We start from the raw sequence: 20,873 nt of genomic DNA on the forward strand, positions 1-20,873 counted from the left end.
ACACACATACACACGCACGCACACACATGCACACACAGGTGCAAGTTTTTGTTTACTTTGTGAAAAGCTTTGTTTGTGAAATGAAATCACTGCATTGCTACAGCATCTTTTCAAAACACAGAGTTAGGGCAAACATGGCTTCCATTTAGAAAGGTGGCGAGGGGAGCAGTTAGCTCCGGCAATACAACTTTAGTTGCAGCTTAATCCGGTTCCCTTTTGTTAAATACCTGAACTTAATGAGAATCCGCAGAGATTTATGACCATAACAAACACATCATTTTTGACTTTGTCATTCAAACCAGCCTGGCAACTTTGATATTTCCTAGTGAAAGGAGAGATCTAATCCAAGTAAGAACTCTGAAAAAGGGGAAAGAAATTTTATTCCCGTAATTTGATTGATTACTTCCTACTCTGAACACTCAAGAGAGAAAAAAGCGAAAAAGCAAACTTTTTCCTGTCCATACTCAGATTTCTCCTGCTAATCTTTTACAAGCAGGCAACGGACATAAAACACAAATTACTTTCAAGGACCCCAAGACCAATCGCACTCGCCGTGTTCCCACACCTCTAAGTATCAAAATATTGTGGAAAACATCTGAGATGAAAAACAGAAATTTAAAGATGAATTGACCATTGATTCAATTCAATTCAATGCTTTAATTTAATAGCTCTGTGAGGAAAAAAATAATGCTACGATTGGTTCCATTAAAAAAAATATTTTTATCTTTGTTGCAAATCCGCCAAAACCAAACTTACATATGTGGAGGTATGCAATTGTTCCCCAATTGCATTTAAGAATTATATCCTTGGACTTAGAAGCACTGAGTTTTTGTCTTTCAGCTTAACCTTGGGCAAAGCACTTCTGTTTCTTCCTATTCAGAAGACAACCTTTATTTTTCGGATACCTTCTACCTCCAACATCCTATCTGTTTATGATTCTATCTTATTGGAACTAAAGGAAGTTCAGATCAACAGTCATGTCTTATGTAACTAATGATCTGACCACTCCAGTAAAGGCTTGGTGCTAATAATGACCAGATGACAGGAAATCAATTAGACAAACATTATTAATAATAACAATAATGAAGATAGAATAGTACTTCGGATAACAACCAGGTTGTGCTCTCATTGGGGGTATTAACATATCTAAAGAATTTTTAAAAAGCATCAATCCAAAGATGAAAATACGGAAAAGTGAAGAAGACAGACTGGCAGAGTGGCTCAGCAAGGTTTCGGGAGAGCACTGGATTGGGGGATCCCTACGGTGCAAAAGGGACCTCAAGGTAGCTCGATGACACTAGCCACGGCACACAAGCCTCAGTTCTCCTTGCTCCAATTCCAGGAGCAGCAAGCATCCTTCCGATTCCATGTATTTTCTTTTTCTTTCCTTTTTATTTTATTTTTTGTTTTTTGTTTTAATGAGACAGAGTCTCACTCTGTCACCCAGGCTGGAGTGCAGTGGTGCAATCTCGGCTCACTGCTACCTCCGCATCCCGGGCTCCACCATCCTCTTACCTCAGCCTCTGGAGTACCTGGGATTACAGGCATGGCCACAACACCTGGCTAATCTTTTGTATTTTTAGTAGAGACAGGGTTTCACCATGTTGTCCAGGCTGGTCTCGAACTCCTGACCTCAAGTGATCAGCCTGCCTCAGCCTCCCAAAGTGCTGAGTTTACAGGCATGAGCCACCGCGCCCAGCTCTGATTACATTTCTGACAACATATTGGCTTTCTCACACAGCAGTTTGGAAAGTGTTTTTGGTGGTTATTGTTATTTTGTAATAAATGGGGAAAAAAATCAATTGAATGACAGGAGATTTCTGATATGTTCAACGAGATAAGTTCTGTGATCAGATGACTTCTTTAGAGAAAAAGAGAGTAAAATTGACAAAAATAACTAAAAGTGTTATTTAATAATAGTTATTCCATAATTACTTATTCCATAATAGGCCAATTGACTAATAGAGATATTTAAATACTTTTAAAAATTCACTTTTACAACCGTATTTTAATGGATTGCCCAAACTTCTTTGTTTTCTTTCTTTCTTTTTTTTTTTTTTTTTGAGACAAAGTCTCAATCTGTTGCATAGGCTGGAGTGCAGTGGTACAATCTCAGCTCACTGCAACCTCTGCCTCCTGGGCTTAATCGATTCTTGTGCCTCGGCTTCCCGAGTAGCTGGGATTACAGGGCGCACACCACCACACACCCGGCTGATTTTTGTGTTTTCAGTAGAGATAGGATTTTGCCATGTTGGCCAGGCTGGTCTCGAACTCCTGCCCTCAAGTGATCTGCCTGCCTCGGTCTCCCAAAGTGCTGGGATTCCAGGCATGAGCCACCACACCTGGCCCTAATGTGCTGTCCGATTTTCTAACTAAAGGTCCAAGATCAGAAAGTCCAAGTCACTCTACCACATGCGGCAGCCTTTCAGTCCCCTGCACCTTTAAGACACTGGTGGCTTGCTATGTAGGCAGGAACTAGCTGTAGGCAGTTCTGCTAGAGACCATCACAGAGACCATTCACCACAGTGGTGAGACACTGGCATGCCGGAGGTGGGTGAACCTGGGTTTGGCAGCAGTTCTATAACATACATAGTTCTACGACCTTGGACAAGTTATTTCATCTTTCTGAGCCTGTTTTCTGATCTATAAAATGTAGAAAATGATAGGACCTGCTTAAAAATAGGAATCACATTAATAACATCAGACAACGAGCGACAGGTCATTCTGCATCATCCAGCACATAGCGTGGGCTCAACAAGTATAGTTAATATCACCTCACCTCTGAAATGATAGATTTCATCAAAGGTACACTGTGGGATCCAATTATTTTGCTATTTTTAAAAAAGGCTAAAACGCATGAAGAAAAGTGTATGGCCACTAAAATGGAAAAACGCCAAACAGAAAATGGTATTAAATCACAGAAATTATTTTTAACTACATAAGCATTTGCAGTCTATCCCTTGCACGAAAGCAGTTGATACAACAGATCCAATAAAGATAAGCGAATGAACGATTAAAAGAAAATACTGTTAGTTTCTTGGAGTCTCTTGATGGAGTGGGTGTTGCTTTGTTTTGCTTAGGGAAAAATGTGATATGGATAAAACTATTTTTACAGTTATTAAAAATATCAGAGGAAATGTTTTGAGGGAGATTTTCATGACTCTATTCAACCAGAAGCGCAGATCAACATAACTGTGTGCTTAAAAACAGAAGCAGAAAACGACAGCACACCACCTAGACAGGAATTTTGAGTCTGATAACGCTGGGAGTCTGGCTGAGCGGTTCCAGTGGAAAAAACCCGCGTGGTTAGAAGGTGCAACGAAATTGGTCCTCCAGAGCCCTGAAGGTTGCACTTTCTCTCTTCCTGCCTCTTCCTTGAATGTGTTAACTGTTCCAGGTCTGTTTTTCTCCTACGGAAAGTTTCATAACTCAAAGTGTCTACAACACAGGTTAAAACGAGTGAAGTAAGCAGATAAAATTCCTAAGCTGGCCTGGAAAATCTGGACTGTGTTGTCATCTTCGCCATAAGGTGCATCCACAGCTCTGGCCCTATCTATCTATTTACCCTATAACCAGCTTTCAACCACTGACACCTGTTCCTTTCTATGTTTGTAGCAAAAAAAAAAAAAAAAAAAAAAAAAGTCATACGCCCAAGTCTGATTTCCCTTTGACCCTTATTTTAGTTTTTAGCTCTTTGTGCCCTCAGAGACCTGTCATTTACATCAGCGTTTTTGTTCTCTATGACAAAAAGCTTTGGGGAAACTTTCACACCTTCTTCACTTGACATTTGCCCGCTGCAGAAGACAGAAAGAAAGGAATACAAAACTGTCTCTGTGCTTGGTTCGGGAACAAGAGAGTAGGAGGGGAGCCGTGAGCCAATATGATTATGAAATCAGCTGAGGATAAGATCAGCATGTCTGGAAGCAACAGGTGCCGGCAGGGGAGGGGAAGCTGGCGGGCCCATCCTGGGGGCCCTTCCGAAGGAAAGGAAAGGAGAAACACGGAATAAAAGGGAATCGGCACAGACAGTATTTCAGCATGAGCCCTCATCCTTCAACGCCTGTTAGGCTTCTCCTGCCATCTTTGCTGTTTACACCTTTGATTTTAGAATCATTTTAGATATTAAAACTGTGAAAAATGGTACAGAGAATTCGCATACCCCTTTCACCCAGATGATAATCTTAGGGGATATAGCAATCCTAGTACAGTACAATGATCAAAACCAAGAAATTGACCTGAATAATAATGCTATTAACTAACCTGTACACATTATCCACATTTCCCCAGTTTTCCCATAAATGTCTTAGTTCGGACCCAGGATCCGACCAACGGCACCCTCGTGTTTACTCGTTAGTCATGACTCACCTTTGTCTGCCCCCATCTGAGACAGCTTAGCTTAGTGGTCTTGCGTTGTTTTGCATGATCCTGACACTTTTGAAGAGTACTGGTCAAGGATTTTGTAAAATATCCCTCAGTTAGTGTTTGTCTAATGTTTTCTCATGGCTATACTGGGGTTATGGATTTGGGGGAAGATTACCGCACAGGTGAAGTGCCATCCTATTGTATTATATCAGGGATCACGATCTCAACACAACAAGGGAAAGCTAACCCTGGTTACTTGGTTAAGGTGGTGTCTGTCAGTTTCTCCACTCAATCCGTCCTATTTGTCCCTTTCATCCTGCCTTCCTTTAACCTGACCACCACCCTGCATCCCAGCCTGGACTGCAGGCGCAGAAACGCCTGTCCTGTCGCAACTCTCGAAGCGCTTTCCTGTGAAGCTGTTCTGTGTGTGATGGGCAGGATTCTCAACGGGGCACCTCAAGCGCCTTAAGAGTTAAACAGGCTTCTGTTTAGAATCACAGAACCCTCCTCCAGAGCCTGTACCACACAGGGGAAGGAACATGCCTGCATTACTGATGTTGAAATAAAATCATCTGGAAGTATTTTCATTTGAAGCTGGCTTTCAGACACAGAGGCAAAACACACTAACAAAAGTAATCTGGGGCATATGGTATTCCTTTCAGTCATAGGCATTTTTACTATAAATCCCCTAATCATTTATATCTTGGTTTTCAGTTTATTGTGAAGCCAAATCTCTTTATTTCTCTCCGAAGAATCAACTCCCTGCCTAAATGAAGTGACTTATCCTTGCCTGGAAAAAGGCAAAGTGCAGTTCATCTGTGCTAGGCACATCATCTTGCTATAAGTGCTACCTAAACACAAGTTTTTGATATTGCTGTAGTTTCTTTTTTAAAGTGGGACCGCAAATATGCTCTATCATGATGAGATTTTTCCAAGTCCTCCCTTTGGGTGTTGCTTGCTGACTCCTCCTCCCACTAGGTGGCGCTACACATCACATTCAAAGCAGGCTGATGGAGTCGGTAGTCTGTGTTGAAACCTTTGCAAGAATGTCTCTGGAACTCCTGATGGCAAGTACTAAACTTCATTGTTAATAAACACTTCCCCTGTCTCTTTTCACATTTCTTGTCATCAGACAACTGAAACAGGCCAGTTCTGAATTTCTGTAATGCAGTCGGGAAATCTTAGGATAAATGTAAGTTTTTAGGGGCGTGAAGAATCATGACCACATAGTAAGGCAAAAATTCAAGAGTTGCATCACTGAAGGCAAGAAACTGGGGAAAGGCTTCCATTCACTAACTCAGCATTGCCTGGCATATGATCTCAATAGTGCCCCCAAATTCTTCCCTACTCAGGATGTCCAATATTGCTCAGAAGTTTTCCAACTACTTAATAACTTCCCTCTCATAAATTCAATTTCCCAATTTTGGCTTCACAACAGCTTATTTGTTCACTATATAAATATCCCCCATAGAGATTTTTAAACTGTATCAAATTAGCAAAAGTTTTAAAGTGCTGACAAGCATTTTTAAGATATCCTTATAAAATGCAAAGATGAGGGAGTACGATTTCCTCTGATTACATATTAGAGGCACATATTTAATAAGAAACCTTATGTTCACAATTGCAACTCATCACTTAAGCAGAAACAAATTTTCTAAAAGCTTGGGGTTTAATATCATTAGGAAACCCATACCAAGAAACGATGCTCTTTTTCAGCCAACTTACTATCACTCGGTGGAGGAAGATTGCCCCCCAAGGAAAAGAGCTGAGAATATCAAGTTCCCGACTGGGCCCAGCAATTTGACTGATGGTAATTGCAATTTGCAATTGTTCAACTGTGTCCCGGAGAGATATGAGGCCTTTGTTGTTGTTGTTGTTGTTGTTGTTCATATCAGGGAGTTTTGTTTGCCCTGCAACACTCTTCTCATGAAGTTAAGCATCTGGTCTATGTGAGGTTAGCCCCTGTTGTCATTAATTACACAGGCTTATTTCATTCCCATGACCCTGCCAAAATACAGATTTGGCACTTATTCTTTCCCGGCCAATCAACAGACTTATTTACAGGAGACAAATATTTTGGCCAGGGTGTTTCTTTTTAAAGAGAGGGCAGGAGATTATAATGTAGTGGTGGATTTTCATAGAAGTCTATGAATTTCACATGAAGTATAGGAGCATATTGTAAATCTCATCCCTGTAAAGGAATATTCATTCACACAAGGCATTCTAGTCCAAGCTCTACCAAGGGTTTTTGTTGTGTTTAATGCCTGGACTATGATCTCAATAGTGCCCCCAAACCGTTCCCTACTCAGGATGTCCAATATTGCTCAGAAGTTCCCCAACTACTTAGTAACTTTCCTATCATAAATTCCGTCATTGTCCCTGCCTTCTGGGTGTCTGCTCCTGCATGCACATGCATGTGTGAGGGCAAACACACACACACACACACACACACACAGGAACTGGGCTGATCAACTTGCATTTCTGGTTGTCTACTGGGGATGAGCCCAGAGTTCAGACATTTAGCACACTAGATGACAGCATTTTGGCTCCCCAACCTGTGAGTAGGTGGGGAACGTCCAGGTACTGAGAACTTCTGTAGACAAGTACTCTAGACTCAGAGTCCAAAGCAACATCTCACTCTCTTCCTAGCCCTCACCTAGTCCCAATGTTCTTTCCTCTGCCCTAAGGACAGAGTGCCCTTGGCCTTCAGTCCATATGACCTTGCATGGGTGGCCAGACTGCAGCTTCCTTGGCTCGGATTTCATTTCAAACTCTTCACACAGAAGGGGCTTGCACAGTACAGGAGGGTGGGAAACTGTACGTGGAGGGACTTCGCAGCTGCTCCCAGCTGCTACGAAATGCCAATTTCTCCTCCTAGGAATCGAAAGGGCCTCTGCTCAGTCTGCCTCTCTAATGGATTGAAAAACAGGGCCATGATCATTCGAGGCCAGGAAATTTCAAATTTTGGTCAAGTCCGGGGAGCACTAACTCCTAAACTCTGATTTGGACTATCTTTGATCTTCCCGTATCCTCTAGAATAAAATGATTCTAGTGGTATCCTTCTCTGCTGAAATTGTCCAGAGTTGCTAAAGAAAAGAAATCGAAATATAAGAAATAGACATGCTAGTGTAAGAGACTGGATAATAAATATTGCCTATCTTGCACCAAAATAATAGACTGAAATGTTATTGAATCTAAACATTTATATACATACATATGTATGTGTATGTGTACACACGTACACACACATACACACATATTTAACTACTTTATTAATAGGTATCTTTTAACTTGCGAGAAAAAAAAGGGCATACCTTTTAGTTGGTGCAGATGGAAACAAGCAGAAGGGAGCTTCCTTATTAAATTCTAAGCTCGCCTGCTTTTGAACTACAGTAGGAGTATTCAGTCCTGACTTCCAGCAAGTATCTCAATGTTTTGAAGTTAAGGAAACTTTTTCCTTTCCTTTATGAAGCCACCATACATACAAGAGAAATGGAGACTATTCATTGCAAAGGACAGCTTTCCCGTGACACGCAAGCCACAGACATTTGTTTTACTGATACCATGTCTGCTAAATTAAGTTTGAGGAATTTTTTTTTTAAACTGCATCAGGGTCGAGTTTCTCAGCATATAAAAATTTGCCTTTGTTGTATTTATTTTAGAGGAAGTCTATTAGGACATTTAAATTAGTAAGAATAACTTTCTTTCTAGAGATTTTGAATAATACATTTGTTTTCTTTGCCTTCACTACAAGTGTGTTCAAATGAAGGAAGTGTTTATTGCTTCACTCTTGGAAAAAACTTCATAAAGTATTTTATTTTCTTCCCAGTGAGAGTAATTGACTGAAAAAGTTCAGCAACAGGCATTTCTAACTCACAGACTCATTCTCCAAGAGACTTTCTTCAAACTTGCTAATAGCAACAGATTTGTCCCTCTGTGGGGACAGTAGGGGGCGCTGCCACCACAAACTATCATGGCTAGCTGAGTGATTTCACTGGCCAAAAAAAAGGCTAGACATTTTAGGATTCTCCCACGTCAATGTACACCTAAAAATAATTATATAGGGTTTTCTCTTCCATAATTCACTGCTGGGTGCAAATATCTGGAATTTATTTCTGTTCATATGTGTGTGTCTGTGTTAGTGTGGTCATAAGCATGTGGTACAAATCCTGTATTGCAAAGTTTGGGCTGACTCATGCAGGTCTAACTGAATCCCCCTGTTCTAAACTATTAGCCAAATACAAGTAGCTAAAATGCACTTAATATTTAAGTGGCATTCTGGGTGGGAGATTTTTTTTTTCATAGTTGAGCCTTCAGTCTTACTCACAAACATCAAACCCCAAGTTCAGAGCCAAGATGAAAGAGAACTTTGGGGAAATTTCATTAAATAATCACATAATCCAGGCTCCATAGGTTGGATTTTTTAAAAATAAGTTTCCTATGTAATTGAGTTAAACGTAAATTTATGCATCCAATAAAAAAACCACTGCAAATGGTAAAACAAAGACATTGCTCCAACACTTAGAAAATTAAATTCACCAAACCATGAAGTCTACTGTGCAGTTATTTTTGTAACCACCATAAATTGCTTTATAGAACTCTTCTGCTGGAGTAAACAATCCAAGGAGAGATTTACTTTATAGCATGCTTTCAGTTTCCAAAGGAAAGAGTGGCCTACAAGTTTATGACTCTTTTTTTCTTTTTTTTTTTATTTCTTTTTTTAAAAAAATACTTATGTTTCTAGTTACCTTGAAACCTTCCTCCCCCTTACAGGAGCTCAGAAAGGTCCACGGAAAATAAGATCCAGGTCTGCAGATACACTGTGCCCTCAAATACTCATTTCTGGAATAAGAAGAAACAATCCTACTTTGTGGAAATAAAGTTTACATGGCAAAAGGAAAATAAAGGGTTTTAGTACTAAATATTTCACCATATTTAATAGCACCTCAGAGCCCAACGTAGTGTTAGATGTTTTAGACAGTCAGCTTGAAATGTGTTCGCTTATAGCACGGTTCGAGGCCGAATTCAATAGCAAACTGCTATAGATAAGAGTTTTAGGGGTCTTTAATCACTTCTTTCTCGTGTCCTTGATGGAAAAAACAGAACTGCCTTTGTGCTAAAAAGAAGGACCTGTTGTTTTCAGATTCAACAGGTCATTTTTATAAGAACTTCCCAGAGGATACAACATAAATGACAGAAACACAAGGGGATATTTTAAGTGGCTGATGATTTGAAATGATATATCATCTATATTAAGGGAATGTTGTTTGTTTTTTCTTTCCAACAAATGGAAAGTTACTGTTTTAAAAGTGTTTAATGTTCAAATTCTATTTTTAGGGCCAAATCTTTTCTCTATGAGTAGATTTACTGTAAATTCGGCTCCTGAAATCAATCTGAGAGCGTAATTGGCCCCTCAAGTAAATAAACTTGTCAAATCATATCCATTTCTGTGTTGGGGATGAATGGTTAATTTAATGGGCTTTTTGAAATGTACCTAAATTGTGCTGTAATTTTCGTAACATTGTTTCAGTTAAAATAACAAACGGAATGCATACTTTATGAACAAGATAAACTTTATAAAATGGAAAACTAGCAACATAATTTTTACTGGTACTTTGAAGAAAGAAAAAAAAAAGCCAATATATTATGGCAAACAAAATCCAGGCGACACCAGATTTATTAGAATCTGGCTGATTTTATTATTAACGGTGGTCTGAATTTGAAGAGACTGGCAAATTTAAGATTAAGATCTAAGCGAAACTTATTTCCTAAACTGTATTGGCAAAGCTGTGCCAAGGTATTTTTCCCTCTTTTGTCTTCTTCTTCTTTTAATTGGCTACCTTATCTGTAAAGAGGATTGTTTGAAGATCTTTGGAAAAGTTTCTGTCAGTCAAGAGACAAAAGTTACTTTTCCCTACAAATATCAAAAGCCCTTCACAAAACTCACTCCTTGCCCTCAAACAAAAGTTACTGCCAAGCGTCCTTTAAAATACAGTGCCTGGTTGCTTTCTGTTGCTCAGACAGGCATATATTTTCCAAACTACCCAGATTCTCTGGTTCTTGACACTTTTACTAAGTCTCTATATTACTTCCCACCTAGGACAACTATCTGGCAAAAGGTCAAGGTAAATAAATACCTGATGGTAAAGACTGTGTTAACCACAGAGAACTGCCCGAAAGATAAAGAATGAAAACGGGCTTCCTTGGGAAGGGGAAGGAAATCTATTAATTGTTGAACAGGTTTCTAATTTAGAAGAGACTTTTTTTTTTCTTTTAGTTAAATACATGAATACTTTTGCAGAGCAGGAGAAAGAGACCAGACTGGCTATTTGTTGGCGAGGGATCCCCAAGGACGAAAATCATGAAGGCCAGAATTTCCCTCCCACTGTCTCCCTCAACATCCACTTCCCAGGAAGGAGAAGGCGGAGAGGGAAGAAAGAACCTTGATGATCCTTCGCCTTCTGCAAGAAGTGGGCAGGAGGGCGAAGCGGGGGTCACCGAGGGCTCTCCCACGTCTTTCCCAGCCCAGGACCCCCGGATCCTTCAGCCCCCGCCCGGGCTCGCCCCGCTCACCGGTACCAGGCGAGGCCCTTCTCGTAGCTGCGGTCGAAGAAGTGGGGCTCGGCGCCCACGGCGCGCACGTCGGGGTGCACGCGCAGGAACTCCAGCAGCGCCCGCGTGCCGCCCTTCTTCACGCCGATGATGATGGCCTGCGGCAGCTGCTTGCTGCCTTCGTCCAGGAGCAGCGCCAGGGTCCCCTGCGGGGCTTCGGCCACGCTGCTTCCGGCCCCGGAGCCGCCGGGACCCCCGGCCAGGCCAGGCGACTCCTCTTCCCAGGCCGCCTCCTCGCCGTTGTCGCGCGGCGAGGGCGGCCTGCGCCTCCGCCACTGCTGCAGTTGCAGGAGGCGCTTTCTCTGTGCCGCCGCCGGCCACACCGCCAGCTCCCGCGGGCCTCCGGCCAGGACGCCGCGACCAGGGGCCCCCGCCTCCTCGCCGCCGCCGGACAGCCCCACGACGGGTCCGGACAGGGTCTGGCAGCGCTCGGCCAGGCAGTAGAAGACGTAAAGGGACGTGAGCAGGGAGCAGAGCATCAGCAAGAACTTCCGGAAGATGCTGCGGGACAGCGGCTCGGCAGAGGTGGGGAGGGCGCCGGCAGGGCCCAGAGGGGCCATCCTAGCCGGAGGCGACGTCGGACAACGCGCGGGCCATGCTAGGCCGGGACCCCGACAGGTGCCAGAGCATCCCCCCGGCGTGCCTGCGCGCTGGACGGAGGCCACATCGCCGTGCGCCTCTGCGGCCGTGCGAACTGTCCCGGGAGGCAGCGGCCGGGGCTCCGCGGGGAGACGGAGCCCCCGGGGGCCTCACGCAGGATCCCTGCCTCCAGTCGAGGGGGCGGGAAGGGGAACGCGGGTCCGTGCTTAAGAAACCATCGTCTTAGACTCGCCCAAGTCCTGAGCTTGGGGCAGCCCTCGGCCACCCGGTTCCCCCCAAGAGTCGCCGGAATCGGGGTCTTGGCAGCAGTGGCGAAAGCGTGCGTCTCAGCCCCGGCCCCGAGCGGCCTCTCGGGGCGGATGTCCGCTCAGCGATCCTGCATCCCTGGCTCGGTCCCGGTGAGGGCACGCGCGGCTGCGGCGCTTCTGCGCTCCGTGCGCTCCAGACAGGGGCGAGCGACAGTGCCCTCCAGCTCGGGCTTGCTCTGGTCCCCTTGCCCGCCTGGGCGCGTCCTCTCCGCCCTGGTTCAGGTTCTCTTGGCCAAGGAGCGAGGTCCGCCCGAGTCCCTCTGCCAGAGCGGGAGACAGAAGGCCCTTGCGGAGCCGTCCACCCCTCTCCGTGCGCGCCGGGTTGCTCCAAACTGCTCTTGTACCCCACCGGTGAGCCGCTTGGCTGGGCTGGGCTGCGCGGGACCTGTCAGCGGCCCCCGCCACTGTGCTCGCAGGCGCTCACCGGCTGCCTCCCGGGCCGCCGCCGCCGCCGCCACACGTGGGACGCCGAGGGCAGCAAACTTGCTGGTGACGTCAACGGCCCGGGCCGGACCAGCCCCAGGACGAGCGCAGCGGGGCGCGGACCAGCGGCCGGGCGGGGCCAGACGGGCGGGGTAGGTTGGAGAAAAGGTGGCGCGGGCTCCGCAGCGGCCGCCCAATGGCACTGGAGAGGGCGGGGGTAGCAGGGGCGACGCCCCTTCCCCAGTGTCCCCCATTCCTCCCGGCGGCTTCGCCCCCTTCCAGTGGATCCGGGGTCTGCGGCTGCTTCGGGGTTGCCTGAGTGACAGCTAAGGCCGGCCGGATCCCTGGAGGCCTGACTTCCACCCAAGAAGCCACTAGCTTGGTGAGGAGCTCCAGAGCTCTCCACCGCAGCTCAGCCTTCCGCAGCCCTGACCCTCTCCAGGTTCCCCGCGCTCTGCTCCTCTCTCGGCACTGTTGCCCTATCCTTCTCCATCCCACCACTTTCCATCGCCTGGAACCTACTCTTCGTCCCGTTGGAAGTTTTGTTTGCAGCAGTTTCCAGTACTGCGCTGCACGCCACGCCCCCGTTTGTCTAGCGCAAGCCGAATTCCTCTGCAGCAGCTTCGACTTCTACCTACTCAACTGTCTGCTACGGGCCTTGGAGCAAAGCTCTTTCTCCCATCAGTTTGTTTTTTGTTTGTTTGTTTGTTTTCTTTTCTTTTCTTCTTTTGATTGTTTTCCCCTGGATTTGCATAAGATGATCCAGTCCTCCAGGGCCTAGAAAGGAACAGACTCTTAGGAGAAAAACCAATGCATAAATCAAAGGCAAAATTAAAATTAAAAAAAATGCAGCTCCTATCCCAAGTCCCTATGCCCAATTTTTAATGTAGTGTGTATTTTCTTACTGTTTGTACTTGTGTGTGTGTGTGTGTGCGCGCGCGCGCGCGCTCGTGCACGCTCCCAAAGGGGTTAAATGTCCTGTCATAAACGGCGGTTTCCTCTTTCTCTTGCCTCCCCTGACCTTATATCCCCTTCGTGCGCTCCCCGGAGAGCAGGTCAGGAAGGGATACAAACCGCCTTGCTGTCTAATGGAGGGAGGTGGCCTGTGGAAGATGCATTAGGTGGTTTTTTGTTCCAATCCTATTTGTTCCTTATTTCTTGACTTCCTTGCCTCCACGGGATGCCTCACCATGTGGGCGGTAGCCTGGCAGTTTCATACCAGCCGCTGCAAGCTGTGGAGGCAGCTTTCTGGGTCCACTGTGGGTACTAACAAGGGCCCACCGTAGGCTCAAGGTCCACGGTGCAGGAAACTTACCAGGCATTTCTGCGCCCCCATGCAGGAACTTCGCAGCCCTTCTGTTATTTGACCATGGAAGTGGAAGTCAGCTTCCGCTTTTTCAGCTTCCAAGGGGAACCTAGTGGTTCTAACTCTGGGCTTGCATGGATCCATGAATTTGTGCCCTGCTGGATAAATACTCACTGCTCGATATGGTTTTATGTTTATGAATTACCAATCCCAACTGATTCAACAACCATTGAAGAGCCCTTTAGATTCTGATGCCATAAAGCACTGGGCGTTTACGAGGATGGACAAGCCCCGCCAAGCTTTAACGTCCTTCTGTGTTCTAAAATTGGATATTGACAAACCAGTTGAGATCTAATGCTAACTTAAGCTTTCCTGTGTTTTCAGATTTTTTCTCTAAGTACTTCAGTCAGATTTGCAGAAGGAAGACAAAACAAAGACCATTTTTAAGTTGTTTTGAACACATGCAATTCTGCGAATTCTTATAAACATGCCCCAGTTTCCCGGACTGGAAAATGATGGGCTGGAAGTTCCCTTCTAGCTCCAACATGACATCATAGCATGCGTTTGGTCTTTCACTTTCTGAGCACAGGTCTTTCCTTTAGGTGGGAATTAAATACTTGCTCGGTTCTCACCATCACTTGCATGATATGTAGGACAGCTCTGCACCTTAGAAGCAAAATGTGAGCCACAAATAAAAGCTGCATGGGTAATTTTTAATTTCCAGTAATTTTTTGTGTGTTTTCTGAAATGGGGTCTGAGTGTCACCCAGGCTGGAGTACAGTGGCACAGTCTTGGCTCACTGCAATCTATGCCTTCCCGGCTCAAGTGATCTTCCCACCTTAGCCTCCTGAGTAGCTGGGACTACAGGCGTGTGCCACTATACCTAGTTTTTTTGTTGTTGTTGTTTTTTGTAGAGATGGGGTTTTGCCATGTTGCCCAGGCTGATTTCTAATAAATTGTATCACCTTACAAAGGTTAAAAAAGAAGCAGAGAAAGTTATCTTTTCATAATATATCCCATCATCCAAAAAGGTGACTACAACATGTAGTCAATATAAAAATGATTGAAATCATATATGTTCTTTCTTTTCATACCAAGTCTTTGAAATCCAGTGTGAAAGAATCTTATACTTCCCGCACATCTCAGTTGGGACTAGCCACATTTCAAATGCTCAATACCCCTAGGTGGCTGGTGGCTCCCCTAGTAGACAGCACAAATGGGGATGTTGCTTTGGTGGGAGGGATGAATCTGTCAGGATCTCAACAGGAATCAGACAGCACATTCAAATTAGGACAATACATGGAGGGTTTATTTACAAAAGAACTGTTTATAAAGGACTAGAAAAGACAACAACCCCAAGCTAGTAGCTCTGGCGCTGTCACTACCCTTATGTCTGAAAGAATGAGGGAAAGAATGAGGGAAAGGAAGGGTTACCACAACCAGGAGGGAACAGGTCCATAGAAGAGGCCCTTGAGAGTGGCAGCAAGTTTTCGTGGTGACACACAGCCTGTCCAAGGCACCTCTTAGAAAAGGAATCAGGGAAAGAAATGTTCTGGATAAGACAGCAGGGGATAGGTATGTGGCATTATGTTTAATCGTGATAAAAATCAAGAAGGGTGATTAAAGCCTCGTGATGACATTAGATGCAGTCACACTACACAGCCTTTTAGAAAATGTCTTCTTTCATCCACTCAGATGCTTACATTAGAATGGAAACAAGTTGGAGATGATGATTATTATGGGTCTTTGATGGGGGAAAAGTGCCTACCAAAGTACCAGAGAGCACAACAGACTTTGTTGCACAGCTTCTTCTTGTTCTTCCCTTTCTCTTTGTTATTCCATGTTTATTAGGCTTCTTCAGAGAGATACAACTAATGGGATACATGGATATAGATAGATGGATTAGAGAGAGATGATAGAGATAGAGAGATGAGAGGTTATTTACTGGGGAATCGGCTCACGTGATTATGGAGGCTGAGAAGTTCCATGACAAGCCATCTGCAAGCCACAGACCGTGAATGCTGGTAGTGTAGCTCAGTCCAAGTCTGAAGGCTTCCGAGCCCAGAGAGTCAATGGTGTAAGTTCTGAGAACCGAAGGTCCACTGGTGTGAGTCTTGGAGTCCAAAAGCGAAAGAGCCTGGAATTCTGATGCCCAGTAACATGAGAAGGAGAATGTATTCCAGCTCTAGGAGGTAGATAAAGATACATTGGGCCGGGCTCAGGGGCTCATGCCTGTAATCCCAACACTTTGGGAGGCCAAGGTAGGTGGATTGCCTCAGGTCAGGAGTTCAAGACCAGTCTGGCCAACATGGCAAAACCCCGTCTCTATTAAAAATACAAAATTTAGCCAGGCATCGTGGGTGCCTGTGATCCCAACTACTTGGGAGGCTGAGGCAGGAGAATTGCTTGAACCCAGGAGGGGGAGGTTGCAGTGAGCCAAGACTGTGCCATTGCACTCCAGCCTGGGCGACAGAGTGAGATGCCATCTCAGAAAAAAAAAAAAAAAAGACACATTCACTTTCCTCTGCTTCTGTTATGTCTAGGCCCCCCAACCAGCTGGATAGTGCCTACCCACATTGATGGTGGATCTTTTCAACTCAGTCCACTCAGGCTTACATGCTAATCTCCTCTGAAAGCATCCTTACAGAAAGAACCCAAAATGATGCCTTTTGTACATATACCTCAATCCAGTCATGTTAACACCTAAAATTCATTATCACATCATGTTAAAGCATGCTTTCAAGACCCTTGAAAGCAATAAGGCTCTGCCTTGGAAAAATCTCCAGGTTTTTCTTGCTATCACAGAAGCTGGTCTTGTGCTCGGTGGTGAAAGGGGTGAGGTCTGTGTTCAGTGACTTTCAGCTTCCCTCTCTGTACCCTTCTGGCTTCCTTTACTGTGATGTCCACTCTTGCAATGCCACCCAGGGTCCTGTGAGGCCTCCCACCTTCAATCCCTTCCCGGGCCTGGATCTTATAAACCTGTTATTCTACTGTACGAGCATTTCTTACTATCTCTCATGCCCTACCACAGAGGTTTAACATTGTAAAGTAAGGAATATTCTTAAAGATGACTCACTCCCACTGACTCACATATCAATCGTTTATACTCATTCAGAAAACTTAATATACCTGAATATATAACAAACAAAACAATTACATCCATATGCACATCCACCTCTTTCTCTTTCTCTCTCTGGAAGAGAGGTGGATGTAGATATATGAGAGAGATAGATTGACAGATGGATCGATAGACAGAAAAACAGATACTTTTTTAAAAAAATACTAAAGGTTTCTAGCAGTGAGGAGAATATGGAGATCACCCACCCTTTGGCCGCCTGTAATAATGCGCATAATTGATGTGCATGAACTCATGGATAGTTCTGCTCCAAGAATTTAGAGTGCTTCACTGAAGACTTTTTACCTCCCCTTTCCCCAAAGACCCACATATCTGAGAAACAACCTTTATGGCTCTCCAGAGTCCTGCTCCTTTCCTATCTGTCTCTCAGTCACATCCTTGCCTCCATCGCCTGCCAGGATACCGTATCAGCCAAACTAACGCAGAAGCCAATGAACTCAGGAGCCCACTGATGTGAGCTACACCCAGGTCAGGATAGAGATTAAGAGTAAAAGGCATTCAGAACAGAGTATGTCCCACAAGTGGGGACACAGATTTAAGAGCTTATGAGCTTAGTGAGCCAAAACATGAATGCACCCCTTAGAATGCAGAATTATATTGTATTCAATAAACTATCAGACTTTATGTTCCACACTCACCAGATTCATTTTCAATTCACAAATGTCACCTCTTCCTTTCCTTCTTTCTTTCTTTTCTCTCTTTCTTTCTTTTTTCTTTCTTTCTCTTTCTTCCTTTCTTTCTTTCTCTTTCTTCCTTCCTTTCCCTCCCTCCCTCCCTCCCTCCCTCCTTCCCTCCCTCCCTCCCTCCCTCCCTCCCTCCCTCCCTTCCTTCCTTCCTTCCTTCCTTCCTTCCTTCCTTCCTTCCTTCCTTCCTTTTTGGAGGCAGAGTTTTGCTCTTGTTGCCTAGGTTGGAGTGCAATGGTGCAATCTCTGCTCACTGCAACATCCGCCTCCTGGGTTCAAGCAATTCTCCTGCATCAGCCTCCCGAGTAGCTGGGATTACAGGCATGCGCCACCACACCCGGTTAATTTTGCATTTTTAGTAGACATGGGGTTTCTACATGTTGGTCAGGCTGGTCTCGAACTCCCAACCTCAGGTGATCCACCTGCCTCGGCCTCCCAAAGTTCTGGGATTACAGGCATGAGCCACCGCACCCAGCTGACCTGTTTCTTTCTGATTTGAGGCACATGGTGTTTCTACCTAGAATGCACTGCTCCCCTACCCCAACCTGTTCTTCAGATATCAGCTCTAAACTCACCTTCAAGGATGTTTTCCTGGTCCATTTCTTGCCCCTGGTTTAATGAGATCTCCTGGTATGGATGCTAATAGTGCCCAGCACTGTTCCTTGCAGACTGTATGAGAGTTTCTTGCTATATAGATGTGTGGTTGTGTCTATGTCTCCCCCTTAGACTACAAGCACTCCAAGGGATCCTACCCCATTGCCCATTAGTATACCTAGAACATCTAGCATGTTACCTGTTGTAAGGAGATGCCCAGTAAAGATGTGTTGAATGGACTTATGTATCCAGAGGTGGGGCAGGGCCTGAGCACACTTCATTAAAAAGCCAAGACACCGGATGCAGTGTCTCATGCCTGTAATCCCAGCACTTTGAGAGGGCGAGGCGGGCAGATCACCTGAGGTCAGGAGTTCGAGACCAGCCTGGCCAACATGAAGAAACCCAGTCTCTACTAAAAATACAAAAATTAGCTGGGCAGGGTGGCATGCGCCTGTAATCCCAGTTACTCGGGGGGCTAAGACAGGAGAATCGCTTGAACCCAGGAGGCGGAGGTTGCAGTGAGCCAAGATCGCACCATTGCACTGCAGCTTGGGCAACAAGAGGGAAACTCTGTCTCAAAGAAGAAAAAAAAAACCAAGAGACCAGAGAGGACGTGGGGTCCTGTGAACAGCTTGTGTTTCAGTCGGAATGAAGTAAGTGATTGGCTTAGTGGAGCTACTAAAGAGAGCTGGAAGTAGCAGGAGAATAAGACCAGAGCAGAAATCAAGAGCAGATCTTGAGGATCTTGTACAATTTTCTTGACGGGCTGCACTTTTGTGAGACACTGGTGGAGACTGACAAGGCCACTTTGCATTTCTAGAAAGCTCTCCTACACAGTATCAAGTCAGGAGAGCAGGATTCCAGTTGTGTGACAAATTCCTATTAGAAGAGAGCAAAAATGACAATCAATTATTAGCTAGAAACAGTATCAAGTCAGGAGAGCAGGATTCCAGTTGTGTGACAAATTCCTATTAGAAGAGAGCAAAAATGACAATCAATTGTTGGCTAGAAACTAGAGGGAGAATTGGTGGAGGTGGTAGATTTCGAACTGAGTCTTGAGGAATGTGGGGCAGGTGGGGACATTGAGCAACAAAGAATAAGTGCCACCCAAGAGGCAGTCAATCAATATTTGTTGAATGATTAACTATAACCAAATCTTCATTTATCCCTATTTTAGTGTTAAGAAACTGTTTCTCCTTTTAATATGTATATATATATACACACACACATATATATACACACACACATATATGCATATATATATATATATATGGGACCGGGCTCGGTGGCTCACGCCTGTAATTCCAACACTTTGGGAGGCCAAGGCAGGTGGATCACGAAGTCAGGAGTTCAAGATCAGCCTGGCCAAGATGGTGAAACCCCATCTTTACTAAAAATACAAAAATTAGCCAGGCGCGGCGGCAGGTGCCTGTAGTCCCAGCTACTCGGGAGGCTGAGGCAGGAGAATCACTTGAACCCTGGAGGCAGAGGTTGCAGTGAGCTGAAATAGCGCCACTGCACTCCAGCCTGGGTGATACAGTGAGACCCTGTATCAAAAAAAAAAAAAAAAAAAAAAAAAAAAATTGATGGCTTAGATGTCCATCAATGGAGGATAGTTAAATCTATTCTACAGGGTTTATGCAGTGGTTTTCTAAAAATTCAGTCAGCTTTTTCCTCCCTGACTGTCTGAAGATAGGCCACCATCACGAACCACATCGTAACTATCCGCACTAGAAAGTTCATGACCAACCGACTACTTCAGAGGAAACAAATGGTCATTGATGTCCTTCACCCCGGGAAGGCCACAGTGCCTAAGACAGAAATTCGGGAAAAACTAGCCAAAATGTACAAGACCACACCGGATGTCATCTTTGTATTTGGATTCAGAGCTCATTTTGGTGGTGGCAAGACAACTGGCTTTGGCATGATTCATGACTCCCTGGATTGTGCAAAGAAAAATGAACCCAAACATAGACTTGCAAGACATGGCCTGTATGAGAAGAAAAAGACCTCAAGAAAGCCATGAAAGGAACGCAAGAACAGAATGAAGAAAGTCAGGGGGACTGCAAAGGCAATGTTGGTGCTGGCAAAAAGCCGAAGGAATGAAGGTGCTGCAGTAAAGGCTACCTGTGCCCATTTTTGACTTTTCATGAGAAGATTAATAAACTAAAAACTTTCATGTGAAAAAAAAAAATTCAGTCAATGTGTGTGCAATGACAGGGAGAAAGGAAAGAAAGTATTTCTATCTATTAACTTAAGAAAGTTTCCTAGAAGCAGGCGTTAGATTTCTGCAGCCTCTGGGGCTTGTCATAGACTTCTACATTACGTTGTAGTCTGTTTCTTGACCTACCCACTCCTCATGTTTCCTGTAGGTTACACCCAATTCCTGAGAATGAAGTTACCAGATGAGAAGTCATGTTCCTTTTTTTGTAGTATTGTCACCCAATATTTTGCTTCCATTATCTTCACTCTCAAGACTTGCATCAGGATTTTGCTGCCAGAAACCACCTTGAAGACCAAAAACAAAAAACAAAAAACAAAAAAAAAAAGAAGAAGAAGAAGAAAAGAAAAAGAAAAGAAGCACTGAAGTCAAGAAATTATTAAGGAACCTTGCAAAATTGCCCCTGTTCACCTGAAAAGGAATACAGTGGACAACGGAATACCAAACTTAGGACCACAGTTAGTTAGGCTGTGAAGATTATACCCAACTTAATGTATTTTTTTTACATTTTTATATTTTTTTTGTTATGCTTTATTATTCACGAATGGCAACCATTTGCTTCTCTGAACTTACTTTAATCACATTCCAGGATGTCATTTGCATGTCGGTCATTGCAGATTTGTAATTT

The 20,873-nt window shown here is 44.5% G+C and overlaps 1 protein-coding gene and 1 pseudogene across 2 annotated transcripts in view; one reads left to right on the forward strand and one right to left on the reverse strand.

Annotated features, from left to right (window-relative positions):
- LOC102131170 (heparan sulfate glucosamine 3-O-sulfotransferase 3A1) overlaps positions 1-12,340 on the reverse strand; it is a 101,803-nt gene extending 89,463 nt beyond the window's left edge. The window contains exons 1-2 of one of the 2 annotated variants that reach the window (XM_065532792.2): positions 10,936-12,340; positions 9,111-9,204 (exon numbers count right to left, since the gene is read on the reverse strand). In XM_065532792.2, coding sequence (XP_065388864.1) covers positions 9,111-9,204; positions 10,936-11,534 — 693 coding nt within the window. In that variant the 5' untranslated portion in view covers positions 11,535-12,340. The remainder of the gene's footprint in view (positions 1-9,110; positions 9,205-10,935) is intronic. The other variant, XM_005582937.4, reaches the window with a different exon arrangement.
- A 7,401-nt stretch (positions 12,341-19,741) lies between these two features.
- Positions 19,742-20,077, forward strand: LOC102134871 (small ribosomal subunit protein eS24 pseudogene; annotated as a pseudogene).
- Positions 20,078-20,873: the final 796 nt, after the last annotated feature.

This window comes from Macaca fascicularis, chromosome 16 (assembly GCF_037993035.2).
Source record: "Macaca fascicularis isolate 582-1 chromosome 16, T2T-MFA8v1.1".
Lineage (NCBI taxonomy): Eukaryota > Metazoa > Chordata > Mammalia > Primates > Cercopithecidae > Macaca > Macaca fascicularis.